The 26,574-nt window shown below is 41.4% G+C and overlaps 1 protein-coding gene across 2 annotated transcripts in view; it reads right to left on the reverse strand.

Moving 5' to 3' along the window:
- Positions 1-24: 24 nt before the first annotated feature.
- Positions 25-26,574, reverse strand: part of MOV10L1 (Mov10 like RNA helicase 1) — a 47,194-nt gene continuing 20,644 nt past the window's right edge. The window contains exons 10-27 of one of the 2 annotated variants that reach the window (XM_083699030.1): positions 26,199-26,313; positions 25,445-25,622; positions 24,498-24,568; positions 23,822-23,913; positions 23,494-23,552; positions 22,608-22,717; positions 21,095-21,185; positions 20,814-20,992; positions 19,604-19,750; positions 18,884-19,005; positions 17,175-17,274; positions 15,298-15,462; positions 13,875-14,048; positions 13,104-13,253; positions 10,715-10,822; positions 8,821-8,958; positions 7,166-7,257; positions 25-97 (exon numbers count right to left, since the gene is read on the reverse strand). In XM_083699030.1, coding sequence (XP_083555156.1) covers positions 64-97; positions 7,166-7,257; positions 8,821-8,958; positions 10,715-10,822; positions 13,104-13,253; positions 13,875-14,048; positions 15,298-15,462; positions 17,175-17,274; positions 18,884-19,005; positions 19,604-19,750; positions 20,814-20,992; positions 21,095-21,185; positions 22,608-22,717; positions 23,494-23,552; positions 23,822-23,913; positions 24,498-24,568; positions 25,445-25,622; positions 26,199-26,313 — 2,125 coding nt within the window. In that variant the 3' untranslated portion in view covers positions 25-63. Of the gene's footprint in view, positions 98-6,115; positions 6,352-7,165; positions 7,258-8,820; positions 8,959-10,714; positions 10,823-13,103; positions 13,254-13,874; positions 14,049-15,297; positions 15,463-17,174; positions 17,275-18,883; positions 19,006-19,603; positions 19,751-20,813; positions 20,993-21,094; positions 21,186-22,607; positions 22,718-23,493; positions 23,553-23,821; positions 23,914-24,497; positions 24,569-25,444; positions 25,623-26,198; positions 26,314-26,574 lie in introns of those variants that run through there. The other variant, XM_083699031.1, reaches the window with a different exon arrangement.

The following is a 26,574-nucleotide window of genomic DNA, read 5'->3' on the forward strand; positions in this document are numbered from 1 at the left end:
CAAGGTTGCAAGTCTGATCCCTGTATGGGACAGCTGCATTTTCCTGCATTCCAGGGGGCTGGACTAGAATAGATCATCCTCAGGGTCCCTTCCAACTCTGTGATATGATATGATATTACGATATTATATGAAATGAAATGAATAAACAGGATATTGTAATGGGACTGGATTGGACTAAATGGGTTCTTCAATGCTAGGACTCTGGTTATAAAAAGAGGCTGCTAAAGAGATCAAACTGGGTTGACAAGCTTAACCTGGCAGATACCATTTGTTGTGAGAATAGCAGTTATGACTTAGGTGATGTGTTGCACCACGAACTAAACAGTGGGTGGGGTATCTTTCTCCCTCCCCTCCCCTGGCTGGATGTCATCAAGTTATCTCTGTGTTACAGACAGCAGTGCTAGTCTTGAAACTGGATCTGAAAGCTATCTTTACCTTACTTGCTTTCTGGAAGAACTGAGAATGGTTTTTGTGCCCCTCCCCTCCTATAAATATGATGAGGAGTTAATGATGCAAATCTTCTCTTTTATGTTCAGCCTGAATTTATGAAACTTTGTATCAGATAACTGTTATCCATATCATTTGGATTTTATGACTATTGTTTCACTTTTTAACCTAACTGTAAACTGTTTTAGGATTTTTGTAATTTATTATTGTTGATTGTTTTATTGCTTGTAAGCCACCATTGTTGTATTTTATATAGAAAGTTGCTGTAGCCAGTCAGAATGACAATGAATAAATCAACCTCTCCCCCCTCCCATTTATTTTAGGCAAGGATACTAGTACCGTTAGAAGTGTTGGAGATAAGCAGTGTCCAGTGCACAGCGGAATGATGAAAAGTACGTGCCAACATGCTCTATATTACTTTATTTACACTTCAAAGCTGGTAATTTACAGAAAAAACATCTTCCCTCTGCCGGAGCAGAGAAAGGCATCCTCTCTCCTCTAAAGCACGGAGAGAAAACACACTGAACTGCAAAGAACAGTGAAAAACAGGAAACCAGTGTACGTCACATCCAGTCTCCTTTCCCGTGAGAAAACCCAACAGCACTTGACTGCGGAATGTAAACATTGTCTTGTGACAAGCACTTCGCTGCTCAGTGAAGGAAGCAGAAACCAACATCCTCCCCCTTTCTGTGAACATCACTGGGCAGCGTGTTCGTACAATATCAGCACAAACCCAACTTCTGCACATAGGTACAGTGTTGATCCCTTGATACAATCTTGGACAATACATCAGCAGGAATTTCATTACCTGGCATATAGGACACCGTTACGAGTCCCTTTTGAATACGTTCCCTAGCATGTTGCAACTTTAATTGCAAGTGCTTCGTGCTTTGCTTACAACCTTCAGAATTCAGCAAAGCCAAACATGCTTTGTTGTCCTGGTAAACCTGGATTGGACATTTGACAGGAATTTTTATGTCTTTGCACAATTGTAACAACCATTCACAATCCTTAAGTGAATAAGACAGTGCATTCAGTTCAGCTTCACAAGTACTTAAGCTAACTGTTGTTTGCTTCTTGCATGACCAATCAAATAGACCCTGATTGTACTTATAGCAAACTCCAGATGTACTTTTCCTGTCTGTAGTGTCACTTCCAAAACTTGCATCTGCAAATATCTCAAGACCACCAGACTTCTGATTGTTAAATCTCAGTCTGTAATGCATAGTGCCTTTCAAATACCGCGCTATGCGTTTCAGAGCTTTCCAATCCTTAACAGTAGGATTGTTGACTCGTCTGCTTAGCAAATTACAGCTAACAGCAATGTCAGGTCTTGAACATCTGGCAATGAAGTTTAGCTTGCCTAGCACACTTCTGTACAGTGTAGTATCAGAAAATGTTTCTCCAGTGTCATCTACCTGATAACCTGTTGTCATCGGTGTGTCTACAGGGTTAGCATCCATCAGGTTTAGTTTGCTTAACACATCAGCAATTTTACGTGACTGGTGTACTAGAATGTTACCATCTTGATCTCTCTCTATTTCCAGAGATAGGTAGTTGTTTACCTCACCAAGATCTTTCATGTCAAAGTGCTCTTTCAATTGAGCTAGGGCATTATTGTACATTGTGACATCCTTCCAAAAGAATAAAAGATCATCAACATAAAACAAACAATACAGTTTCTTTTGCCCCTCCTCTTTGACAAATACACATGGATCAGCTTTCCCTTGCTTAAAACCTAGAGAAAACAATACTTCAGTGAGTTTTGTGTGCCAACACCGTGCACTTTGTTTGAGACCATAAAGGGACTTCTTCAGAGCACAAACAAATCCCTGTTTTACCTGTACGCCATCAGGTGGAAGCATATAAAGTGATTCATCTAGAGATCCGTACAGAAAAGCTGTATTCACATCATGGTGACTAATGTGTAGATTCTCTTCTGCAGCTAGCTTGAGCATAAGCCTGATGCTCTCATACCTCACGGTGGGTGAGTAGGTCTCGTGATAGTCTTCACCTGGTACCTGTGCAAAACCTCTGGCTACCAATCTGGCTTTGTGTCTGACTATCTTGCCATTTTGATCTGTCTTCGCTTTGAAGACCCATTTGCTTCCAAGCAGTTTCATTCCTGGAACTACTGGAACAAGGTCCCATGTTTTGTTCCTTTCCAAGGAATCAAGCTCAGCCTTCATGGCATTTAACCATGGCTCAGCTTCCTTTGAATCCAAATCCTGGATTTCTTGGAAACTTGAAGGTTCAAACACCTTCTTGGTGCTTTTAACAGCTGTTACTGCTATCTTAGCAAACTCATCAGCAAATCTCTTTGGAGGTCTGCCTTTTGTTGCTCTCTGTGACCTGCGAATTAGCCTTAAGTCTTCAACACTCTCCTCTTCCTTCTTAGGAGAAAAGTGACCTATTGTGAACAATGGTTCCTCCAATTCTTGATCAGAGCTTTCAGAGGGTCGCATAGAGGCTTTCGCACTCTTGAAATCCTCTGAATCACCCGATTCAGTTTCAGACTCAGAATCAGAACCTTCATCAGTGGGTGTGGGTTGTTGCGGTTGCTTTTGACTATCCTCAGTTTCATCACTGTCATCAGGATAACATTGGAAAATTCCCACATTCTCCCCCCACTTGGCATTGTACTCAACACTTCTTGTGAGCTTAATTGTCTTAGAGTCAGTCATCATTATTCTGTAAGACCCTTTCTGATAACCTAGAAAGATACCATGCAATCCACGCTTGTCTAACTTGGAGTTTTGTGGTGAGTGAACCCACATGTCAGAACCAAAAATTTTCATGTGTTTGATGTATGGCTTCTTGCCAAACATCTTCTCATAGGGGGTACAACCAATCGCTGAAGATAACCTGCGATTATAACTGTAAGTGAAACATGAGAGAGCTTCGGCCCAATAACTCTCTGGAAGATTGGCATCATGCAGCAAGGTTTTTAACCCTTGAAGCAATGTCTGATTTGCTCGTTCCGCAAGTCCACTCTGCCATGGCGAGCGAGGACTAGACAAATAGTGTTGAATTCCTTTCTCAGTCAGAAAAGCTTCAAACTGCTGAGAAGTGAATTCTCCCCCGCGATCACTGAAAAGAGTCTTTACCTTCTTACCATGCACATTTCCCAACCAAGCACAGAATTCCTTGAACCTTGGAAAAGCCTCTGATTTCTGCTTGAGATTGTACACATAAATATACCTGGAAAATGCATCAATGAGAACCATGAAGTACCTGTTTCCACCCAAAGAGGGCGCTAGTGGTCCAACCAAATCAGCATGAACAACCTGGTATGGTTCTGTAGCTTGCCTACTAGACACCTTACCTTTCGCAGCCATTTTTACCTTGTTTGCTGCGCATGCCTTGCACTTCATGTGGTACCTGCAGGGTTTAATAGTCATACCTTCAACCAAGGCAGGCATTTTAGATACTGCCTCAAAATGCAAATGACCAAATTTTCGATGAAAATCGTGAATACATTCTGCATGCAAACTTTAGTTAGAACCTGCAATGCAACAAGTGTCATCCTGCACAACATCATCAAAATACAAAACATACAAACGATCAACATATTCAGCATGCAATACATAATCATTTTTCTTTGTGATGATGCACCTTTTGTTCTTAAAGGAAACGTCAATTTTCCGCTCATTCAGCTGTCCAACGCTGAGCAGATTATGCTTGGCATCTGGCACATAAAGCACATCCTGTATCGATAAGTCCAAACTGTGAAGAACAACAGTTCCGTAGCCTTTACTGGGGATTGTGTGGTCATCCGCCTGGTGAATCGCACCTTCCTGCGGTGTAAAAGACACGAACAGTCGCTTATCATTGCACATGTGATGCGTTGCAGCCGAATCAACAACGAAGAAAGATCTAGATGTCTTCTGGACCTCTGCAACCTTTGGAGTGAAGCGTGAGACCATTGCCTTGTGCTGCGTTGTCCTGGACACCGGACCTTTGCCTTTGCCTCGGCCTTTTCCACGCGATGAGCTTTCGCTGCGCTGCTCTGTCTTGGCCCTGGGATATCTGCATTCCCTCTTCATATGGCCTAGACGTCCACACGAGTAGCATTTCACTGCCTTCAAAGCTTTGGCGCCATCTGGTGGTTCCACTGCACTCTGGGATGACGTCTGTGAAGACTCCCCCTTGCCCATGCAGCTAGCACCCCGGCGGTCTGCTCCATTCTGAATCATGGCAGTATCACTGGCTACTGTGAGTTGAGCATTTGGCTGATTGGCATCAAATTCCCCACTTGCCTCATCCAGCCTTCTGCAGCTAGCCATCATGACTTTGGCATTAGCCTTCTGCGTCATCTCTGCTGCTTTAAATCAGGCTGCTTTATACTAGCTGTGTCTGTGTACAGCTGCTTCAATCCAAAAGCAAATTCAAAAACAGCCTCTGCCTTGTGAACCTGTGCCTTTCTGCTTAACTGCTTTGCTTATCTGCAGCTGCTTCAAACCGCATTCCAAAGGCAAGTTCAAAAGTGAAAGTTCTCTCTGCTGTCTTAAATTCATGCTGCGACACTGCTGCAGCTGCTTTACTTTCGATTTCCCCCAGCATAGGAAAAATTTATCCTTCTAGCCTTTTGCCTGTGCCACGGCAAAACCGGCTATAAAAGTTCAAAGTCCAGCCATAAAGCCATTAATTAGAAGCTGGCAGGCTGCCCGGAGCTGTAGCACATACCTCATCAAATCATCTTGACGCGCAGAGATATCGTCCGATCCGGCCCTCTGCATTCCGATCCTTTGCCGGCACTCCAATTCTTAGCTCCTTTGTTCCTTTGCCAGGAGCCCGACTTCTGGAGTCCATTCTCAAAACACTGCGTTTTTCTGGGCCCGGAACCAAATGTTGGAGATAAGCAGTGTCCAGTGCACAGCGGAATGATGAAAAGTACGTGCCAACATGCTCTATATTACTTTATTTACACTTCAAAGCTGGTAATTTACAGAAAAAACATCTTCCCTCTGCCGGAGCAGAGAAAGGCATCCTCTCTCCTCTAAAGCACGGAGAGAAAACACACTGAACTGCAAAGAACAGTGAAAAACAGGAAACCAGTGTACGTCACATCCAGTCTCCTTTCCCGTGAGAAAACCCAACAGCACTTGACTGCGGAATGTAAACATTGTCTTGTGACAAGCACTTCGCTGCTCAGTGAAGGAAGCAGAAACCAACAAGAAGTTGTCAAAACATTTAAGCGCCTCTACTTAAAAGGCAAAACATATTCAAGCACTGCACAAATGCTGCCAGAACCAAGGCAATAAATCCTAGTGGACAAAGGAGGTAGGTGGTTTTGCTGATTGGGCTTTTAAGATCCCCAGGGGAAATCTAATTCCACCGAAAGGCACTGGGGGCTCCATTAATTCTCAGGATAAGAGGCAGGACCCACTGAGAGGTAAGCTTATTAATCACATGTAGGGAATCTGTTGGGGAGTTGCTTGCCATTCTGCTTCCTAAAGGAAGGAAGAAACAGAAAGCAAGGAGGGGTAGTAGATTAGGGAGGAACTTGTGCCTTTATGGCTGTGTGAGAGAAATATGCTACCAATATCTGCAGAAGGATGGGGTGCAGCTTAGACTGCATCATAAAGTTGACAATATACCTTTAAACGGTGGACAAAGTATCTTATTATCATTCTTATTTCCATATATACAAGTCCCACAAGACAGCCAACATGCAGAAAACTTTATTCAAATTAGTGATATTTAACGGCGTAAAAATACAGCAACTTTGAAATAAACATTTGTATCCTATTTTAAGATACATCTGTTTAAAGTGCTTTCGATACAAAGTTCTTAACCTGCCAGGGAAGTGCTGGCTTTCTATTTAAGCAAACTTCGGGCAGATCGGGACATGGTCAGGAAGATTTAGCAGGTAGTGCAGCAAATCTTTTTAATTACTCAGACCTGTGGATTAACCAAGCAAGACAGGTAATGAAATAGCACTGTTATTGATAGCACTTTTAGTTGAACAACCAGATCAAGAGCACTGGGAATCGTTTCAACAACCAAAGACAACACAGGGTATCTAAATTGCATACATAGAACGGTGGTATTCAGCTAAGTTTCATTCAGAATCAACCTACTAAATTTAAAGCACCTAGTTTTGTCATGTTTGTTAATTTCAGTGGGTCCACTCTAAGTAAACCTAAGTTGAATACCACCTTTAGTTTAGTAGTCGTTTCCTATTCCCACAAAAAAACTGGGAATCACAGTTCTATGAAGGGGCTATGCTACTAACCGAACTTTCAGCATTATTTTTAAAATTCCCAGAATCCTCTGAGGATATCAGGATAGTTAAACTGGCATAAAATGTTAAGTACATACGTTCATTACATGTAGCAGTATCTAAATGTGATACCAAAATACTGTATGTTGACATCCACACCAAATTCCAAAAAGTTGTTCCTCACACCTTTAAAAGACAGTACTTTCACATGTCTCACTGCTCTAAGCTCATCTATTCCTGGCAAATAGCAGTAAATTATTGTTTTTCCTATTCTGTTAATATGCTACAGTTTTATAGTTTAAGACTGTGAGCTGAAGATTTTAACTCCATATTTCCTACACACAACATGCATTTTTATCACATGCTTTTTCAGATATGGTAACACCAGTGGCAGATTTATCATTATTTCCTTAAAAGCATATTTTGGGATAAAGAGCTACTGCTGATTTATCCCTCCCTCCCTCCTTTCACAAGTGCTGAAAAGACACTCACTGATTTAGATTTTGTAGTTCCCGTGGTAAGTCACAGCCAATGTAAGCTCCATTTGTCAAACTGTATTCCAATAGAGCACTAAAGCAGGCATCCTGACCAAATAATAATAAAAAAAATTGTTAACAACTGCAGAATTTATGAACATGAATTTTAACAAAAGTAACCCTGCAACCAATTTATAATTTTACAGTATTTGAAAACAGCATGCCTAAAGAAGAATATCTTTAGAACACTCTTGGTAGTTGACTTTCACATAAAACTGTTGTTAGGAAACATAGGATGCTACTGTATGAGCTGGACTGCAGCAAACATATTCTAACACAGCCTTGTGTTTAAACTTGCTTGCTAGTAGACTACCAGGAAATTCATGTGGACAAGTGAGAAGGCTCAGCAAGAAGGGATGGTTTCTTTGGGTAGTCTAGTTTTAATGAGCATGTTACTTTAAAAAGGTAAAGGTAAAGAACCCCTGACAGTTATGTCCAGTCGCAGATGATTCTGGGGTTGCGGCACGCATCTCACTTTACAGCCTGAGGGAGCCGGCATTTGTCCGCAGACGTTTTTTTCGGGTCACGTGGCCAGCATGACTAATCCGCTTCTGGCGAAACCAGAGCAGTGCACGGAAACACCGTTTACCTTCCTGCCAGAGCGGTACCTATTTATCTACTTGCACTTTTTGGTGTGCTTTCGAACTGCTAGGTTGGCAGAAGCTGGGACCGAGCAACGGGAGCTCACCCCGGTGCGGGGATTTGAACTGCCAACCTTCTGATCGGCAAGCCCAAGAGGCTAAGTGGTTTAGACCACTACCCTATACAAACAGCTATTAAAGTGAGGTGTTTGAAGAGTTTATTATGTGTGGGGTTTCTTAGCTTATGTGATTTAGCCATATTTATATTTTAACTGTTGTTTTAATTTATGTTTCCATTGTTGTAGCTTTAAGCTTGCAACTTACTACAAAAGTTACAAATATGAAATACACCAAGAATGAAAACCACTCATCATTAATATTTATGCCATAATGGAAACTTCCTTTCTTCTTAGCTAATGCTTTATTGAATCATATTAATCATTTTGAAGGACGATTTTTGATATTTTCTGATATTTTGAATTACTATGACTTTATTGAATCAATAAATTTGTTGCTGTTTGCTTTATTTAAACGTTTTTGTGTTTGATAATATAGTGATTGTAATGTTGTTGTTGTTTCAGTGCTTTTGTGGTCACTGTGAACTGCTTTGAGCTCAACATTTGTTGTTGGAAATGTGGAATAGAAATATTAAATCAAAATCAAATCAAACGATTGTGTTACATTTCTACTGAAAAATCTGGGTTCTTTTGGCTTCAGCCAAGAAATTATTGTTGCATCCCAGGCTGTTCCATCTTCAACATAGCCATGGCTGAATTCACCACATATTCAATATCATTATAACCCTTTTCACTCTCTCATGGGTTAATATTGCCTGAAATAGAAAAGCTGGAACACACAAGCAGGTGTGAATGTATTCTAAATGAAAAGCCCTTGCATATAACCTTTACAGTATTTATACTACAGATAGCCACAGGCAACCTGCCATTCCGCTCTGAAATTAACAGTTTTAACTGAAGCAAGCATGAATTCAACATTTTGCATTGGCAGATAGCAAGCAAGCAAGCCTTACTCTGACAAGCACATGAGGATTCCCCACTATAATGAGCAATGCCTTGGGTCTGGTAATTGCCACATTAAAGCGCTTTGAATTAGTAAGGAAACCTAAGAGTTGTTTTTCATCAGCAAATGAAGTTTCGTTTGACCGAACCTGGAAGAAAGCAGAAACATTAAATCCTGCCAAGGTAATTCTACAGAAGTTATATGTTTGTGTGCGCGTCCATATATACAACTACACACATACTCTATGCAAGGTCCAACTATGTTGTCTTGTGTTAGGAGGCAACCCTAAGAGATGTTGTACCACCACAATGCATTAGCTGTGCAACTTCTGAGACTGCTGTGATTGGATGGAGCAGTTGCAGCAGGTCCCAGCTAGAAGTTCAAAAGTCTATAATGCTCATTCCATAACTGCTGGAGGGGATCTAGGATGCAAGGGCCTATGATTACAGCGTGCGTGACGGACAGCAGAGCCAGACCAGTCGGGTGATACAGTCCCTCAGAAATCCCAACAGAGTGCTGGAGCCTCTCTCTGCTTGGCTACCAAGACGGCTAGTGGAGCAGCACTTTGGGAGGGAGAATAAAAAGAGCATTTTCAGAGGGAGAAAGTTAGATGGGGACAGAGAGAGGGCTTGGTTGGAGATGGAAGATAGGAATTAGGAGAGGATTTGACTGAGGGAGAACTAGTTCTGATCTGAGTGGAACATCCACATTGAGGAGACTATCCATAGGAACAGCAAAGAGCCTCGCAGCTTAGACAGGAAGACCAGGTTGAGTGGGGAAGGTATACAGACAGGAGTTAACTGGAGGGCTGAGTGTGAGCCAGGAGAGGTAGAAGCTGTGGGAATATAGATTACGTGGGTCTCATTCTGGCCAGGAGCAGAGAGATCTTCTAGAAGGAAAAGACTCCCAAAACCAGTTAAAAGGGGTGTAGTGATCCCCAGGGTCTGTTACACTATTTGGAAACGCCTCAGGCAGGAGTAGGGTTGTTAAGAGGTTGGGTAACTGACCCTTTGCTCGTGAACCAAAATATTAAGCTGTGAAGAAAGCTGTACTGTGTCAAAAGTATTTTACTCTAATACCTGTCATAACTAAGTAAAGGCGTGAGAGTGAAATAACAGAAACTGAGTTAAGCATTTTAGCGTCTCTTCAAGAAAACTGAACATCTACCGCAAGTGTAAATCCTGATTTTTAGCAACTGACGTTTAAGAAAAGTTGTGCATTTACTACTTTAATGCCTCTGACATCTTAAATTTAGCGTAATTAATAAGTTAACTGTTTCCTGAAAGAACACAACTCCAGACCCATCCTTGTTTTACCAACTTTGTTTTGCAAATAAAACTTTTCTAATTTGTTCAATTTCTGCCTAAGACTCCAAATCACTTAAGTTTTCTTTCAAACAAGAATTCCAAAAGATAACATGTGGTAATTTAGAAATTTAATTAATGGTTGTACCATGCGGTAGGTTTGCTACAGGTTTAATTGAGGCAGTTAGCAATGGGATCTGGTAGGTTTAATTGGAGCTAGCAGTAGATCTGTTACAATAACACGGCTGCCATTTTAAAAAATGTAAGAGCACAATCCTGTTCTCCCAAACACAAGTTCTGCCCTGGCCAGTGTGAGCTGCCAATGCTTTGGACTGTGGATTCACTCTCCAGCTCTGCCCAGCTGCACACTTTCCTGGGACTAAGTGTCCTGGGAGTAAGCATCACTGAACAAGTGGGAGTTATTTCTGAGCAAACCTGTAGAGGACTACAATGTCTGAACATGCCTATCTAAACTCTCTGCTGATCATTAAGAGTAATGCCACCTATTTTTGCATTGTTTTGTTGCTTCCACTCGCAGCTCTTGAGAATGTGACCAACACTTGGGTCTTTCAGACACACAAATAGCATCTCACTACATACTGTTGATAGGATGATCACTAGGAATTCTTGCCCTTGAAACTCCTCTACAGAGCCCACTTTGATGTCCGCTAAATCCACACTGCGCAAGAGAATTCTGATTTTTTCTACCTAAAGTAGAGACAGTATGACAATTACATTTCAGTTATGGCATTCAACACAGCTGGCATTCAACAGATGAGCAAGAAATTCAGTTCCTGAAATCCAACTCTGAATATGGACCACAGGCCAAAAAAGGTTAACCTTCCCAGAGCTAAACACGTAACGCAAAGGAGAACTGTAAATTTAGGTGGCTTTTTGTGAAAATATTCTGTTGCCTATGTAATGTTTTACTAACTTTAGATTAAGATCCACCATCACTTAAATCCACTCTTGCATCTTTCAAAATTATAAGCTATATGTGTGATGTAGTAAAGAATATACATATTGCCTTGGGTCTCAACAAGGCTTCTGCAAATGAAAAGTCTTCTTTATGTTCATGGAGGAGATTGAGATCCAGGAAATGATCCTGCTGGTGGAAGAAGATAAATTTGGGAAGTGACAAAAGTTAGCACACATTGTGATGTAGATATCAAATTTTCAGTTTCTCAAATAATATGCGAACCAAAACACTGCAATCCTTCAAAACGTGCAGTTCTCCAACTCTATAGTGGGTACACAAACATGCACCTTATAGGAAGTGTGCCTAAAAATGCATTTATTAGAGAAAATAACACGTGCAAATGCACTACAGGAGGGCAAATTGCTTACAAAAATCAGCATGTGAGACAAAAATGTGTATATTAGGCATAATAATAATAATAATAATAATAATAATAATTTATTATTTATACCCCACCCATCTGGCTGGGCTTCCCCAGCCACTCTGGGCAGCTTCCCAAAAAAATATTAAAATACTGTACTACATCAAAACAGGGCTGCCTTCAAATGTCTTCTATAAGTCTGGTAGTTGTTGTTCTTTGACATCTGGTGGGAGGGCATTCCACAGGGAGGGCGCCACTACCGAGAAGGCCCTCTGCCTGGTTCCTTGTAACTTGGCTTCTCCCAGAAGGCCCTCGGTGCTGGACCTCAGTGACCGGGTAGAATGATGGGGGTGGAGACGCTCCTTCAGATATACTGGACCGAGGCCGTTTAGGGCTTTAAAGGTCAGCACCAACACTTTGAATTGTGCTCAGAAACGTATTGGGAGCCAATGTAGGTCTTTCAAGACCGGTGTTATATGGTCTCGGCGGCCGCTCCCAGTCACCAGTCTAGCTGCCGCATTCTGGATTAGTTGTAGTTTCCGGGTCACCTTCAAAGTTAGCCCCATGTAGAGCGCATTGCAGTAGTCCAAGCGGGAGATAACCAGAGCATGCACCACTCTGGCGAGGCAGTCCGCAAGCAGATAGGGTCTCAGCCTACGTACCAGATGGAGCTGGTAAACAGCTGCCCTGGACACAGATTTGACCTGTGCCTCCATGGACAGCTGTGAGTCCAAAATGACTCCCAATCTGCGCACCTGGTCCTTCAGGGGCACAGTTACCCCATTCAGGACCAGGGAATCCTCCACACCTGCCCTCCTCCTGTCCCCCCAAAACAGTACTTCTGTCTTCTGTAATCTCAATCTGTTAGCCGCCATCCATCCTCCAACCGCTTCCAGACACTCACACAGGACCTTCACCGCCTTCACTGGTTCTGATTTAAAAGAGAGGTAGAGCTGGGTATCATCCGCATACTGATGAACACCCAGCCCAAACCCTGATGATCTCTCCCAGTGGCTGCATGTAGATGTTGAAAAGCATGGGGGAGAGGACAGAACCCTGAGGCACCCCACAAGTGAGAGCCCAGGGGTCTGAACACTCATCCCCCACCACCACTTTCTGAACACGGCCCAGGAGGAAGGAGCGGAACCACTGTATCACAGTGCCCCCAGCTCCCAGCCCCTCAAGACGGTCCAGAAGGATGAACTCTAAAATTCTTTTGAATTCTCATGGGGACTTTTTGTTGGATGGGCAAATCACAATTTGATGAGGAAATGTTGAACTTAAATACTAGAAAAATAAGAAACCAAAAGAAACCAAAATTGACAAGATTCACCCATCTCTAACGTACACTTTGTTATCTGGGGGAAATATTCTAATAACTTCAGCAATCTTAGTAGACTTATGTGCCCAGCCAGATGAGTTATAAATAGCAAATATGATTGAGATGTACCTTCTAACTGTTTTTTTAATAGTTGTGACTGCCATCCTACGACATGGCTTTTAGAACCTCTTAGGGTAAGCTTACAATACCACCCCAGGTAACAACAAAAACATGTACCAATAACATTCTGTACAAAAAGAAAACGAAGAACAGACAAAAAACAAAGAATAGCATAGGCACAATAGAAATCCATAGCATGAAGCCATACCTGCTTTTGATAAGGTGTAATCACTCCAATATCTTTCTGTGACACTGAATGGTAGATGCTTTTAGCAACAAGGCAACAATAAAACATCACTTGGACTGCTTCTGTAGGATTGAACCAAGAAGGATTGTAGCCTTCACGTGTTTCAATGCCCTGGCAATTGGGAGGTGGGAAAAGAAAACCGTCAACAATGCACTTTATATTTATTTTTCTGAATGTCTGATAGCCTGTTTTATTCTCATGATAACCATTTCAATAATAAAAGTGACTTTAATGTGGTTATCACCAAACAAATGCATTTTCATATTAATTAATTAATATAAATAGCAAATATGATGAAGATGATTGAGATGTACCTTCTAACTGTTTTTTTAATAGTTGTGACTGCCATCCTACGACATGGCTTTTAGAACCTCTTAGGGTAAGCTTACAATACCACCCCAGGTAACAACAAAAACATGTACCAATAACATTCTGTACAAAAAGAAAACGAAGAACAGACAAAATACAAAGAATAGTATAGGCACAATAGAACTGCTAGGTTGGCAGAATTAATAATTAATGCATTATTATTATTATTTACCAGAAAAAGTCAATTATTTCAACAAAATTGGAATCTTTTTGTTTTTACTTAAAAATCTGTCATAATCTTTCTTCAATTTCTAAGTATTTCATTTACTTGATTTAGGGGGGCAGCTGCCCTCCCCAGCTATGGCCATGCCTAGACCCTAAGTTTTGCCAACCTATCTTTGGATACAAATATGTTTTACGTACTCTCATTCCATGAAAAACCAGGGGGAAACCTTTCCTTGGTAGCTTGTTCCATCCCAACAAAGAGTTTGTCACAGAAGGATCAGCACACACTTCCAACTCCTTATGGTAAAAGAGTCTAGATGGCAATGTGAGCAGTGCAGCATGTGACCTGTAATTCTTCACAAGCTTTGTAATCTGCAAGCAAAGAAAGTAAAATCCAAAACAGGGGACTATACATTATTATCTGAAGCAAATGCTTATTGGTACATGGGGCCAGTTTTGCCACGTTTCAAATAATGTCACTTCTGGAAGCGGCTTCCTGATGGACTTCACTGGGAATATGTCTGTAGTTTTAGATGTAAGGTAAGGTAAAGGAGCCCTGGAGGGCTAAATCCAGTCAAAGGCGACTATGGGGTGTGGTGCTCATCTCCATTCAGGCCGAGGGAGTTGGCGTTTGTCCACAGCTTTCTGTCATGCGACTAAACTGCTTCTGGCACAACAGAGCACCATGACGAGTGCCAGAGCATACAGAAATGCTGTTTACTTTCACACCACAGTGGTAAATATTTATCTACTCACACTGGTGTGCTTTCGAACTGCTAGGTTGGCAGAAGCTGGGACAGAGCAATGGGAGCTCACCCCATCGCATGGATTCAAACTGCTGGCCTTCTGATCAGCAAGCCGAAATGGCTCAGTGGTTTAGACCACAGTGCCACCCACGTCCCTAGTTTAGATGTACAGATTGGCTCAGTTTGTGTTGATCTTTGCCAGCCCATGTATTACGACTGGAACAGGAGCTGTGCAGGCCACATTCTTCACAGAGAGAAGAAACTTGAGTTCCCCAAGACAAATTCCATCAATGCCCCCAATCGTACACAATGGCACTGACTCACTAGGCTGGGGAGCCGAGCCCCAAATGTTTCCAACCTTAAAGATGTGATGCTACTTGCCGATGACACCTGTTTGAAAAGGCTACTGGAGTCAATGATATAATTTGTACTGTATTTTAGATCTGCTATATAATATCTGTTGAGAGGTGAAGAAATTGCCTAGAAGACAGCAGCTTGCATTTAATGAAGAGATACAAGATTATATACTATACATCAGAGTGGAGAATATTTTTCAGGTTGAGGGCTGCGGTTCATCTGGGCAGCCTTCTGGGGTCATGTACTAGTGGTGGGCAGGGCCAAGGCAAAAGTGGGAGGGACAAGAAATATGAATTTTATCTTCGGGCAGTATGCTAGTTTCGATACACCTGCAGACACCACCAACTATAAATACAAGCAAGTATTATGGGGGTGGCAAGTTCTGATGAAACATGGTTTTATCTGGTATTCATAACATTTGCTTTGTATTCTTTCGGTATCAGCAAAACTACTGGTTGACTGCTGTACTGAATAACTTCAGAGACTGAGCGGTTAACATCATTCCCCAACTAACTTACCAACAGAGGATTGTATGATTCAGTAGCACCAAAAGCCTCCTCATCTCTCTGATATAGAGGGCGACTCATCAGTCTCTCCAGCAGGGAAATATGCAATCCATAAACTGAAGCAAGCCTGGATTTTATTACTGGACCTAGCTGCATCGGATCACCTGAAAGGACTATCTGTAAATACAATTGTTTATTATTTTTTTTAAAAGGGAAACTTAAAATCAAGTTCTAATGTAACATTTTCATGCAATGTATTTACAAAACATGTTCAAGGGATCTTGGAGTTGTGTGCCATCAACATGCAGGTGGCTTCCAGCTCACTCTGCTTTTATAGCTGTCCAAGGAGGACCTGTTGATGCCCCAAACCTGGAGTCAGTAACCGGCTGTAGGAAGGCTAACAAAGTGAGGCTAAATACAGATTTTTTAAAAAGAGGTGATGTTGATGAATGGTCTATCAGTCTAGGGAAGTGCTCTAGATCCCCACTCCTCTCTTAAGGCCAGCATTCACAGTTGGAGAGGGATGGGGTGTGGTCCAGCACTGCTGCTAGATGCTCAGGTGGGCAGCAAAAGCTTGAACTGGCTTCTATCAGCTCTGGTTGGTGAGAGCTAAATGGGTCAGCTTGAAAGGCACAGCTAGACTGGATTCAAAAGGCACACAGTTAGACTGATTTACTGCAATGCACTGCACATACAGTATGGCACATTCGGAAACTACAGCTGGTCTAACACATGGCAGCTGGACTATTAAGTGGGAATGAACTCTCTGAGCACATCATGCCAGTATTAAAAGTGCTTCACTGGCTAGTGGGACAGTATTTTGTTTCCATACTCCAGTGCTGCTTTTCACCTTTAAAGCCCTAAATGGCATGAGTCCCAAGTAACTGAAGTACCACCCTTCTTCAAATTAACCTGCTGAGCAGTTAAGATCTTTGTCTGAAGCCATTCTCTTGGGTACTCACATATTCTGAAATTAGATGGGTGGCTACTAGAGGGAGGGTTTTTTTCTTTTTTCCAGTGATGGCTTCCAATTATGAATTTCCATTATTAAGCATATGGGTCTAGGAAGCACCGGGGAGTCCTTCAGGCTTAGTGGAATAACTGAGTTTATGGGTAATTTGTTTCTCCCTAAATCTGAATTAATTGTTTTAATGTCTACTGGTTTCAAGATTTTACTGCTGTATTGCACTGCCTATTGCTGCTATGTTATTGTTTTGACAGCCACGTAGAAACGTTTGCAAAAAGGCAGCATTTGTTAAATGGGTTCACAATTCTCCTGCCTACAGTTAAGTCACTGAAATCTTCTGTCTGGGTGCTATGGAAAGATATATCGAGAACAATAATGTGCAATGTGGAAGAAGAGCCAGTTCAGTCATTCCTCCTGCTCAGGCCAATATCTTTCCCAGCCCTCCTCAAGAATTCCTCTCTTCCTTTTGTTTTCTTAGCTGGAGATGCTGGAATAAACATGAACATTAATTTGTGACCATGTGGCGTATTACCTTACTTAGCTTTAACAGTATTTGATAACTACAATATTGCAACAAGATGACAATTAAAAATCAAGCACATTGCCATTTAGAGCATGTTCACACTATCAAATCTTGTCTTAAGAAGCATGAGATTCATGCATCCTCTTTGCTCCTGTTTTTGCCAGCAAATAAGCCTGGAAGTCACAATCAAGCTTTGCAGCTTGGGCAAAGGAAGAAATGACGTAGTTGCATGCAGCGAGTGCTTTTGTATAAGCACATCCTTAATATGATATGCACCAGCAGCATATGACAAAATCTTCCAAAAATGTTATATTTTCTTCTTTCTAGAAACTTTATTTCACGACTCTCAAAGGAAAGGAAAGAGGCTCAACCCAACGAAGGCGGTAGAAACGTACACACCTGCCCACTGACTTCTGAAATCAGCCCCAGTGGAATGAGGCTTTCTGGTTCACTGGCCTGTCCTGCTTCATCCAAAAATGCATGTGTAAAGTGTCCAAGCCTAGAGTTAATAGAACAAAAGTTGAAATTGCTGGCTTGTTGCATGTTCTGCCATCCTGTGCTGGTACCAAAGCAATTATTTAAAAAAACAGAAATACAATACTTGTGAATGAATAGTGTTTCAATCCAGTTAAAGCCTTTGATTATCAATTTGTACAAGATTCAACAGGCTGCCTTGGGGCTGCTTCACATGTTACAATAAAGTGAATATACATACCGTATTTTTCCTTCTATAACACGCAGATTTTTTCTCCTAAAAAGGAAGGGGAAATGTCTGTGCGTGTTATTGAGTGAATGTGTGGTCCCTGGAGCCAAATGGCATGAGGGGAGGCAAGAAAAATCAAATCAGCGTCTCGGAGAAGGGAAACTTGAAAAGAGGAAGCGACTGCTTTCCTGCATTCTGCCTCAGGGTCTTACTGCCCACCCACCTCTGTTTCCTTGCTGTGTTTGCTCAAACGGAACAAAGAGCAGGGAAAGCCCCTCCCCTCCAGGCAAGCAGAGGGAAAGCAGAGCTGAAAACATGCAGGAGGGAGAGAGAGAGAGAGAGAGAGAGAGAGAGAGAGAGAGAACGCGAGAGCTAGTTGGCTTGGGTGGGTAGGTGAGGGAAAACTTTTGCCTTCCTTTCCTCTCTCCAGTTATACCCCGCTCCTGCATTCTTAGCCAGCTGCTTCTCTGCACACCCCTCTCGTGCTCCTTGTCCGTTCTGTGTTTTTCCTTCCCTCCCCACTTAAAATGTGGTTAAAAAGCATGGATCCTCAGGATCTTTGCATTGGGTCACCCCAAATTCACCATCAGATCACATAGCATGTCCATGGCTACAGCCTGCCCCCCCAAAATCACGCACCCACTGTTGCCTGGGGCTGCAATGGTGCAAAAATGTGGTTAAAAAGCATGGATCCACATGGATCCTCAGGATCTTTGCATTAGGTCACCCCAAATTCACCATCAGATCACATAGCATGTCCATGGCTACAGCCTGCCCCCCCCAAAATCACACACCCACTGTTGCCTGGGGCTGCAATGGTGCAAAAACGTGGATCCACAGGGATTCTTGCATTGGGATTTTTGCATTGGGTCACCCCAAATTCACCATCAGATCACATGTCTGTGGCCACAGCATGAAGCACAAAAATGATACATCCACTGTTTCATTCAGAATGTTTTTTCCCTTGTTTTCCTCCTCTAAAAACAATGTCCGTGTTATGGTCAGGTACGTGTTATAGAGCGAAAAATACGGTAATCACCTAACATGCTGATATGTGAACAAACTGTGGATGACTTGAGGCTTGTGCAATCCCTTCTTTTGCTCCTTTACAATCCGTGGAGCTCATGTGCTCCCCTCTCCTCCTCTTTCACATTCATGAAGAAGAAATGGGAAAACTTTTGCCAGGAGAAGCAGTGGGTGACAAGGTCACTCAGTGAGTTTCATGGAATTTTTTGATAGTTAAAATGACACGTTAAAACATTCACTGACTCATTATGAATAAAGACCACAGAATGATGGTTGTTTTTGAATTTCCTCATTTTTCTTGGTTCAGGTGACTACCTTGGGACATCTTTACACCCCTGTCTTGTTCTGAATGTTTCACAAAAACATGCATTTGCAATACCTTATTCCTATTTGGTAGAACATTCCTGCACTGCTGCATGTCACTATAATGATCCTGAATCGAGATGCTTTCCAAATGTCTTCTCCGTCTTTGCTGTAAAGCTTTATCACATCACTGAGAGTCTATCAACACAAAACCAGCAATTGTGCATTAAGTATTTTTATCACAGGGTAAATGTACAGCGTATAGCTCATGTACACAGAAGGCAGTACAGTAAGCCTGCAACCTACGTACATTTAACTTTTGAGCATTCACCTTTATGTGAGTGGCAAAAAAATCTTTAAAAGGGGGCAAGTTTCTGTGAAAAATGACTTTGGCAATTCTACCTGCAGTTGCACTCAATGGGTTTTGACTACATGCAATTTTGGATTTAGGCGCAATCCCTGGAAGGTAACCCCTGTGTAAGTTGCAGACTTACTGTATGCCAAAACCAAAGCAGATGCCAATAATTTGTGTTTGTTTCTGTGAAGTTTTACTGACTGCGAGTCAACAATTCTGAACTATATGGGACCAAATGTCTTGACTCCATATAAGGCAGCTTTCTATGTTGCTAAGCATTGCTCAGTACAAATAAAGGGAGAAAAACAGCAATGAATTCATACTAAACAAACTTATTGTACATAGCCAATGCTGAGCTTTTAAATGCATGATCTACCTCATAATGCAATTAAGATACAATTAAGTCACATAGGGTACATCAAGCTTTTAAATAAAATTTACCTCTTCATTTCTGCTGGAAGCATTAACTCTAACCATAACTCCTGGCTTTAACAAGTTGCTGTCATGAAGTCGTGAACAAACTAGATCTGATGCACTGTTTGATGGCGCGCAGACCAGTATTCGGCTGTCTGGTATGGTGTAATGTATCTAAAGTTTTAATTAAAAATAAATAAATCACAAATTGTTAAAAATACTGAACAGATTTTTTTTTGCTATTTTTTATTTATTCATAAGTCAGCTGCCATTTAATAAACAAAGACCAACATTTGTAATAGTGATTTCCCCCTATTCACTCAAGTTCCAAAACCCATGTTATTATGAAATCTTCTTGAAGAGGGACAAAGATAGGAATAATGCTGCCTTCAAAATATCTGTTATCCACCAATTACAGCTGCATTCACATGCCATGGTAAATCACAGTTAACGGTTCACTGTGAATGCATATATGGTTCCTGCTTCGTTCCTCTCTTAGTATGAGCAACAAAGCATGATTTTTGGCTTAGCGTTGCGTCCAACCTGGGAATTATGGTTTGCTTTGTAGCTTACTGTTCACACTTGTGCTAGGGGAGATGCAAAGCACATGCAATCTCTACATCCAAAGCAAACCATTAACTATGGGTTACCATGGCTTGGGAATACTGGCTACGCATCAAATTAGGGTTTTCCCTTTTTATATTGATCCGCCATAAAAGGTTTCCATTCTGAAACACATGAAGTTGCACCCCTTCAATACATCAGAGCAACATCACTGTGATGAGTCTCACGCCCAGATGATTACAGTGTAGACAGGGCAGGTCATGCTATCCGCAAATCAGAAATTACTTGTGGTCGAACTCTATTGCAGACAATGCCTTGGTTTTCTCTTTCTACCTTCTCAAGCAATGGGAATGCACCTCAAAACTAATTCATTGTTAGACAAATACAGTCGTACCTTGGTTTTCGAACAGCTTAGTTCGCAAACGTTTTGGCCCCTAAACATTGCAAACCTGGAAGTGACTGTTCTGGTTTGTGAACTATTTTTGGAAGCCGAACGTCTGACAGGGATTCCGATTGGCTGCAGGAGCTTCCTGCAGTCAATAAGAAGCCGCACTGAATATTTTGGAAGTCAAACGGATTCCATTCGACTTCCAAGGTACGACTGTAGTTGACAAAGTTAAAATTCTTTAAAGTGGCAGTGTTGAAACCCAAATATATTGTTGCTAACTGTTACCTGCAAAATTGCTTCAATCACTGTGACAGTTTTACCAGTTCCTGGTGGTCCAAAGAGAATGTAAGGAGTTGGACGACATTCGCCACTAAGAATCCTTTTCACAGCTAGTTTCTGATGCTCATTCAGCATGGGATTGAAGAAGTCACAGTTTCTTCTACTGGATACTGAAGTTCCATTTACTACATTCAAAATTGTGTATATTAAAAAGTGTTTTTCTCTGGCTTGCAAATAATTTTAAAAAGTCAGTATTTAAAAGGGTTTTCTATTATTCTTATACTAACGTGTTTGTGTGGCAATAGTCACCACGTCAGAAATGATAGCTCCCTCGTCTTTTGGCATCCTTCTTTCATTGCCATTTTGTACCCTCTTATCCTGCAAGCAGCAAAAGAGAAGAGCCAACAGTATTTAAATATACAGTATTTTTTTAAAAAAATAGTAGCATCTGTTCAAATTTTAGATTTGATAATTCTATGCAAGTCATGACTTAATAATTTCAGGCACAGCTTATTCCTGTGTAAATTCCAAAGAGACTTCAAACAGTTTGCATATACAACACTGCTTGGAAAAACATTTGAAAAATGTTTGAAAAAGAGTTCTTAAAATGTGAAGAGAGAAGACAATGCACTTTTCTCCTCATGCTGTCCCTGACTTAACTAAACTCATTGGGAGGAAGAGAGAGATTAGTTGCTTAATTTGGAAGAGGGGAAAGATGTCCATGCTTAACCTTCAGATACAGCCACTCTGGGCCTTTTCCATTCTGGTAAGCAAAGTTTAAAGTTTATGATGGAAGGAAAAAAAAAAAGGCTTGAAAAAGCCAATAAAGATTTAATAGAAATTCTCCAGAGCTGTAGAGGCCAGACAGCGCATGCAGCTACCAAGCTTACTCATGCAGCTATTCAAAAGAGCTATGCAAACATGCAGCCAAACTCCAGGTTTCTCTGTTTTGAATATGTTTCCCACCAGGGATTTAGGAGTATAGCACACCAACTCTGCCAACCCCAGTCTGAGCAATGTTTACAGAAGAGTGTTCGGTGTACTTGGATGCAACAATGCAAAAAGCCCGCTGGGATGAAGGGGTAGGGAAAAGGATTTGCTTGGTAGGCTGGACCCTGAGGTTCCTGCCACCCTCACTTTGATAGGTGGGTGGGGCTTAATTTAAATTCAACCCCCCCCCCCCGCCGCTTGTGACAGGGATTGGTTTCACTTGGGAGCGGATCCCAGTGGCACTTGCGCCAAAATTTAAGAAGTGTGGAGTGCAACCCCTGTTTGCAGAGGAGGAATTGGAAGTGCACACTAACACTCTTGAATATTCCTTTGCAGTTGTGGCCTTACCCGCCCCACACCTGACATCAGGCGTGCGTGGAAACAGCTTCATAGGTCAAATTAGGACTACTGGCCTGGGGGCCGGAGGTTCCCTATGGCTGCTCTAGCATAAGAGGAATCTGCATCCGTTTCCTTTGGCAGCTCCTCTCTTTGGTACTCATCTATAGGGAAAACTACAATGGAGGCATTATAAAGGGCAGAAGACATAGATGGTGAAGATGGGATGGAGTCATTAACTTCACAGTTCTTCAGTTCGCATTTTCAAGACAGAGAACAAACTATTGTATCGAACATCCCAAATGACATTCTGACGTTAATATCCAAATATAAAATGTTGGCAGGTAGACTATTTATAGTGCTAAAGGAACAAAATAAGGTACTCTTATACATCTTAACTTTACAGACTGCCATACCATTTGGTAGTAAATAGCTTATTGTAAAGCAGATAATAAACGGATGGCAAAGGCATACCTCATCTTCTTCTGTGATGTTTTGCTTTTGTGCATCGGAAAGACATTCTGAATCACGCCACTGCTTGACAACTTGTGGAGATTGCACACTGACCTGATATGGAAACAAAACTTGGGAAAGAACAGGAAGGAGAGAGAAACGGGAATAGTGTATAATTCTGAATAAGAATTTGATCCACTGAATTGCTTAATAGAAACTGACAGTAGAGGATGTCAACAGGATTTATTCTTGCAGTCTTTTAAGGATCAGAATTTCAATAGTGTCTTCACTCAGCCTAACCCTTTTTCAGCTGAAGTAGCCCGCAGGGGCGGAGGAATAAAAGTTACAAAGTCAGCAAAAATTCAAACAGTAACACTCTCTCCAAAGTGTGTTAGTTACTCCCCTGTGGAGACACAAAGACTTGCAACTTCAAACCTCAACTCCAGTTCTACACCAAAAAAACTGCCCCTAGACACATCAGTATACCTGAAAGAGCGTCTCCACCCCCATCGTTCTGCCTGGACACTGAGGTCCAGCGCCTAGGGCCTTCTGGCGGTTCCCTCACTGCAAGAAGCAAAGCTACAGGGAACCAGGCAGAGGGCCTTTTTGGTAGTGGCACCCGCCCTGTGGAACGCCCTCCCACCAGATGTCAACGAGATAAACAACTACCTGACATTTAGAAGACATCTGAAGGCAGCCCTGTTCAGGGAAGCTTTCAATATGTGACATTTTAATGTATTTTTAATCTCTGTTGGAAGCCGCCCAGAGTGGCTGGGGAAGCCCAGCCAGATGGGTGGGGTATAAATAAATAAATAAATAAATAAATAAATAAATAAATATTATTAGTAGTAGCGTATGGTAATGTAGGAAAACTGATCTGATATGTGAGATGACACAAATATCCCACCTTTTTGTCCTAAATGTATGGCTTGTTCTACTGCAAAATGGCATCTTCGGCTGGTGGTCCTGTCAACAGATCAGATTACTAGTAAAAGGCAATAGTATCCATAATCAATATACGTGACATACCTAATATACTTTAGGGCTGCTGTGATATTTACAACAAGAAAATACTAGTTTCATGAGCGAGCTAGTTCTGTTAAGTCAATGCACATTAACACCTATGAAAAACTGTGACTCTGAAATATATTATTCAGCATTTCCCGAGTTGCGTGAAGAATGTGTGCCCTTTTGCTTCATAATGAATTGAAATACAATTTTAAGAAAAAGCATACCTGCTAACAGTAAATTCCACATCCATAGGTTCAGAATTATATGCCTGTTCGAACTCTGGGTTAAGCTTCAGAGTAACCTCTTCATCATGAATCTGTATACAGAAAGGAAAGAAGACCACAAACAATTATTTATTATGTTGTAGCACTGACAGAACTCTTAACATGGTATGATGATGATGCTAAACATAAATAATTATTTGTACCCCACCCATCTGACTGGGTTGCTCCAGCCACTCTGGGTGGCTTCCAACATATATATATATATATGTTGTAACATTAAAAGCTTTCATATACAGGGCTACCTTCAGATGTCTTCTAAAGGTTATATAGTTAGTCATCTCCTTGACATCTGATGGGAGGGTGTTCTATGCTAACAGTAACTTTTAAGCTTTTAAGAAAAATGGTTTAACAGAAATTGCATTTAACTGTTGAAATTCAGAGATTAGAAGCACTGAACATATCTAAGAACTTAGATATAAAATAATTCCAAGGTATACCAGTAACAAAGTATTTCTTGTACTTTTGTTTCCTTTCAAAATCTTAGGCTGTCATGCTATAAATGCTTACCTGGGGGGTAGGTCCCACTTACTTCTCAGTAAACATGGATAGGGCATCAGTGTTAAAAAAAACGAAACAGGACAAAAGCCAAATAAAGCAAAAGATATAGGGAGCTTACCTCAGTGACAAATGCAATGTAGTGGACTATGGGCTCTGAATAATCTTGGGTCTTCAATATTACTCTGTCACCTGAATTAGAAGATATAAATTATTTCATTGGTCTTGTACATATTATAGCAATTAGGTGGCTATCCTGTACACGGGAGACTGAAAGAAAAGATCTATTACTGAGAATGATCAGCATAGTGCTATTGTGAAATACGGTGGTACCTTGGGTTACATACACTTCAGGTTACAGACTCCGCCAACCCAGAAATAGTACCTCGGGTTAAGAACTTTGCTTCAGGATGAGAACAGAAATTGTGCTCCAGTGGCGCGGCAGCAGCAGGAGGCCCCATTAAGTACTTAACATGAGGTACCACTGTAACATCTTTATGAAAGATTGTTAGGATTTGTGATTTTAAAACCCAGCTACAGTGGTACCTCTAGTTACAAACTTTATTTGTTCCGGAGGTCCGTTCTTAACCTGAAACCGTTCTTAACTAGAGGCGTGCTTTCGCTAATGGGGCCTCTTGCTGCCGCTGCGCCGCCAGCATACGATTTCCGTCCTCATCCTGGGGCAAAGTTCTCAACTCAAGGTAACTCTTCCAGGTTTGCGGAGTTTGTAACCTGAAGCGTTTGTAACCTGAGGCATTTGTAACTCAAGGTACCACTGTATTTGTCAGGACTTTAAGGACACTGCTATGGAGCTTTATATACCCTACTTATTCTGCTGTTTCTGAATTTTTCTGTCATATTGGGATATAAATGAAAACAGGCAATACATATCTGAGATCTATATTTTCTGTAGGTTTTTGGTTAAAAAAGATGTAAGAAACAAAAGTACTTTACTAGGTCTGAGCCCTGCCAAAAGGTATTGGCAGGACCATTTAATGCTGTTCAGATCAGTGTTCTGCTGACAGGGCAATATCAACACTGTGTTTAAGACAATAGAAAATTCCACACCTATACATAAAGAAGGGCGGCCCTCTGCAACTCCTGGCACCCGAAGTGCCAACAAATTTCCATTCTTTTCCAAGGTGACTCCACACATAGATAATTCTTTGATTTCCATCTCTTCATAGATTTCTTCCAGCCACAGCAGAGCAGAAAATTTTGCTTTATAATTAGCTAAAGTCAGGGCCTGAAAAGAAAGAAGCTTTATCGCATCATTTATATATTACAGAACCACAAGAGCCCTCAAATACCAATGAAGGGCTGTGGAGCTGTGAACTCAATGTAAGAAAACATTGCTTTTGAGGAAGTCACAACACACATCAATTCTGCAAGCACTTCTCAAAGTCTCTTTATTTAGCACATCTATATTCCCTTCCGTTCATCATGGAAGTCAAGGAAGTATTTATAGAGAATCCAAGGCAGTCCAACAGCCAAGTACTGACTGGGCACAACAAGTTTAAGACGTCCACTGTATAACAAATGGGGGCAAGCTGGTCATTTAATGCTGGGGTGGGCAGAAAGTCGATCTGATCTACTGCTATATCTCTGGGTGATTTGCAGTAGATCAGCAAGGATTTCTGGCTCAATATTGTTTAACAATAGCAACACACATCCCCCTTCCCAAAAACTCCTCTACTGAAATGAATAAAGCTTGGAGAAACTAAGAACACAATGAAAACACGTATTTATAGGCAATTATAGCCCACCCTTCAGCTGCCTCTGAGCTATGTATGTTATCTATGCTACAGCAGTATCATCCTACCTCTCCAAGACTTGGTTGAAAAATCAGTATGTCCATTTTCTTTTCCACACATCTCCTTAATAGATCTGGAATAGGGTACTGGGGAAGGAAACTTGGTAGTTGTCTCCTTGAGATTCTAAGGCATCAGAAGTTAATAAACAGTAGTTTACTGTCAGGAGACAAAATCAATTCTTACATATTCAAAGTTGGCCAGTTAGGATGGGATTCCATTTAGCAAATTAAGAAAACTTTTATCAGCCACAAAATGCATAGGGACTAGAGACTGACTTGACAAAATGCAAGGCACTGATCAGCCAGCTGAACTGCTAGATTTTAAATTTTAAACATTTTAGATTAGTTGGTTCCCGTAGACCTTATCAGTAAACATGCAACATCC

The sequence above is a fragment of the Podarcis gaigeae genome (assembly GCF_964106915.1).
Source record: "Podarcis gaigeae genome assembly, chromosome: 10".
In the NCBI taxonomy this organism is placed as follows: Eukaryota; Metazoa; Chordata; class Lepidosauria; order Squamata; family Lacertidae; genus Podarcis; species Podarcis gaigeae.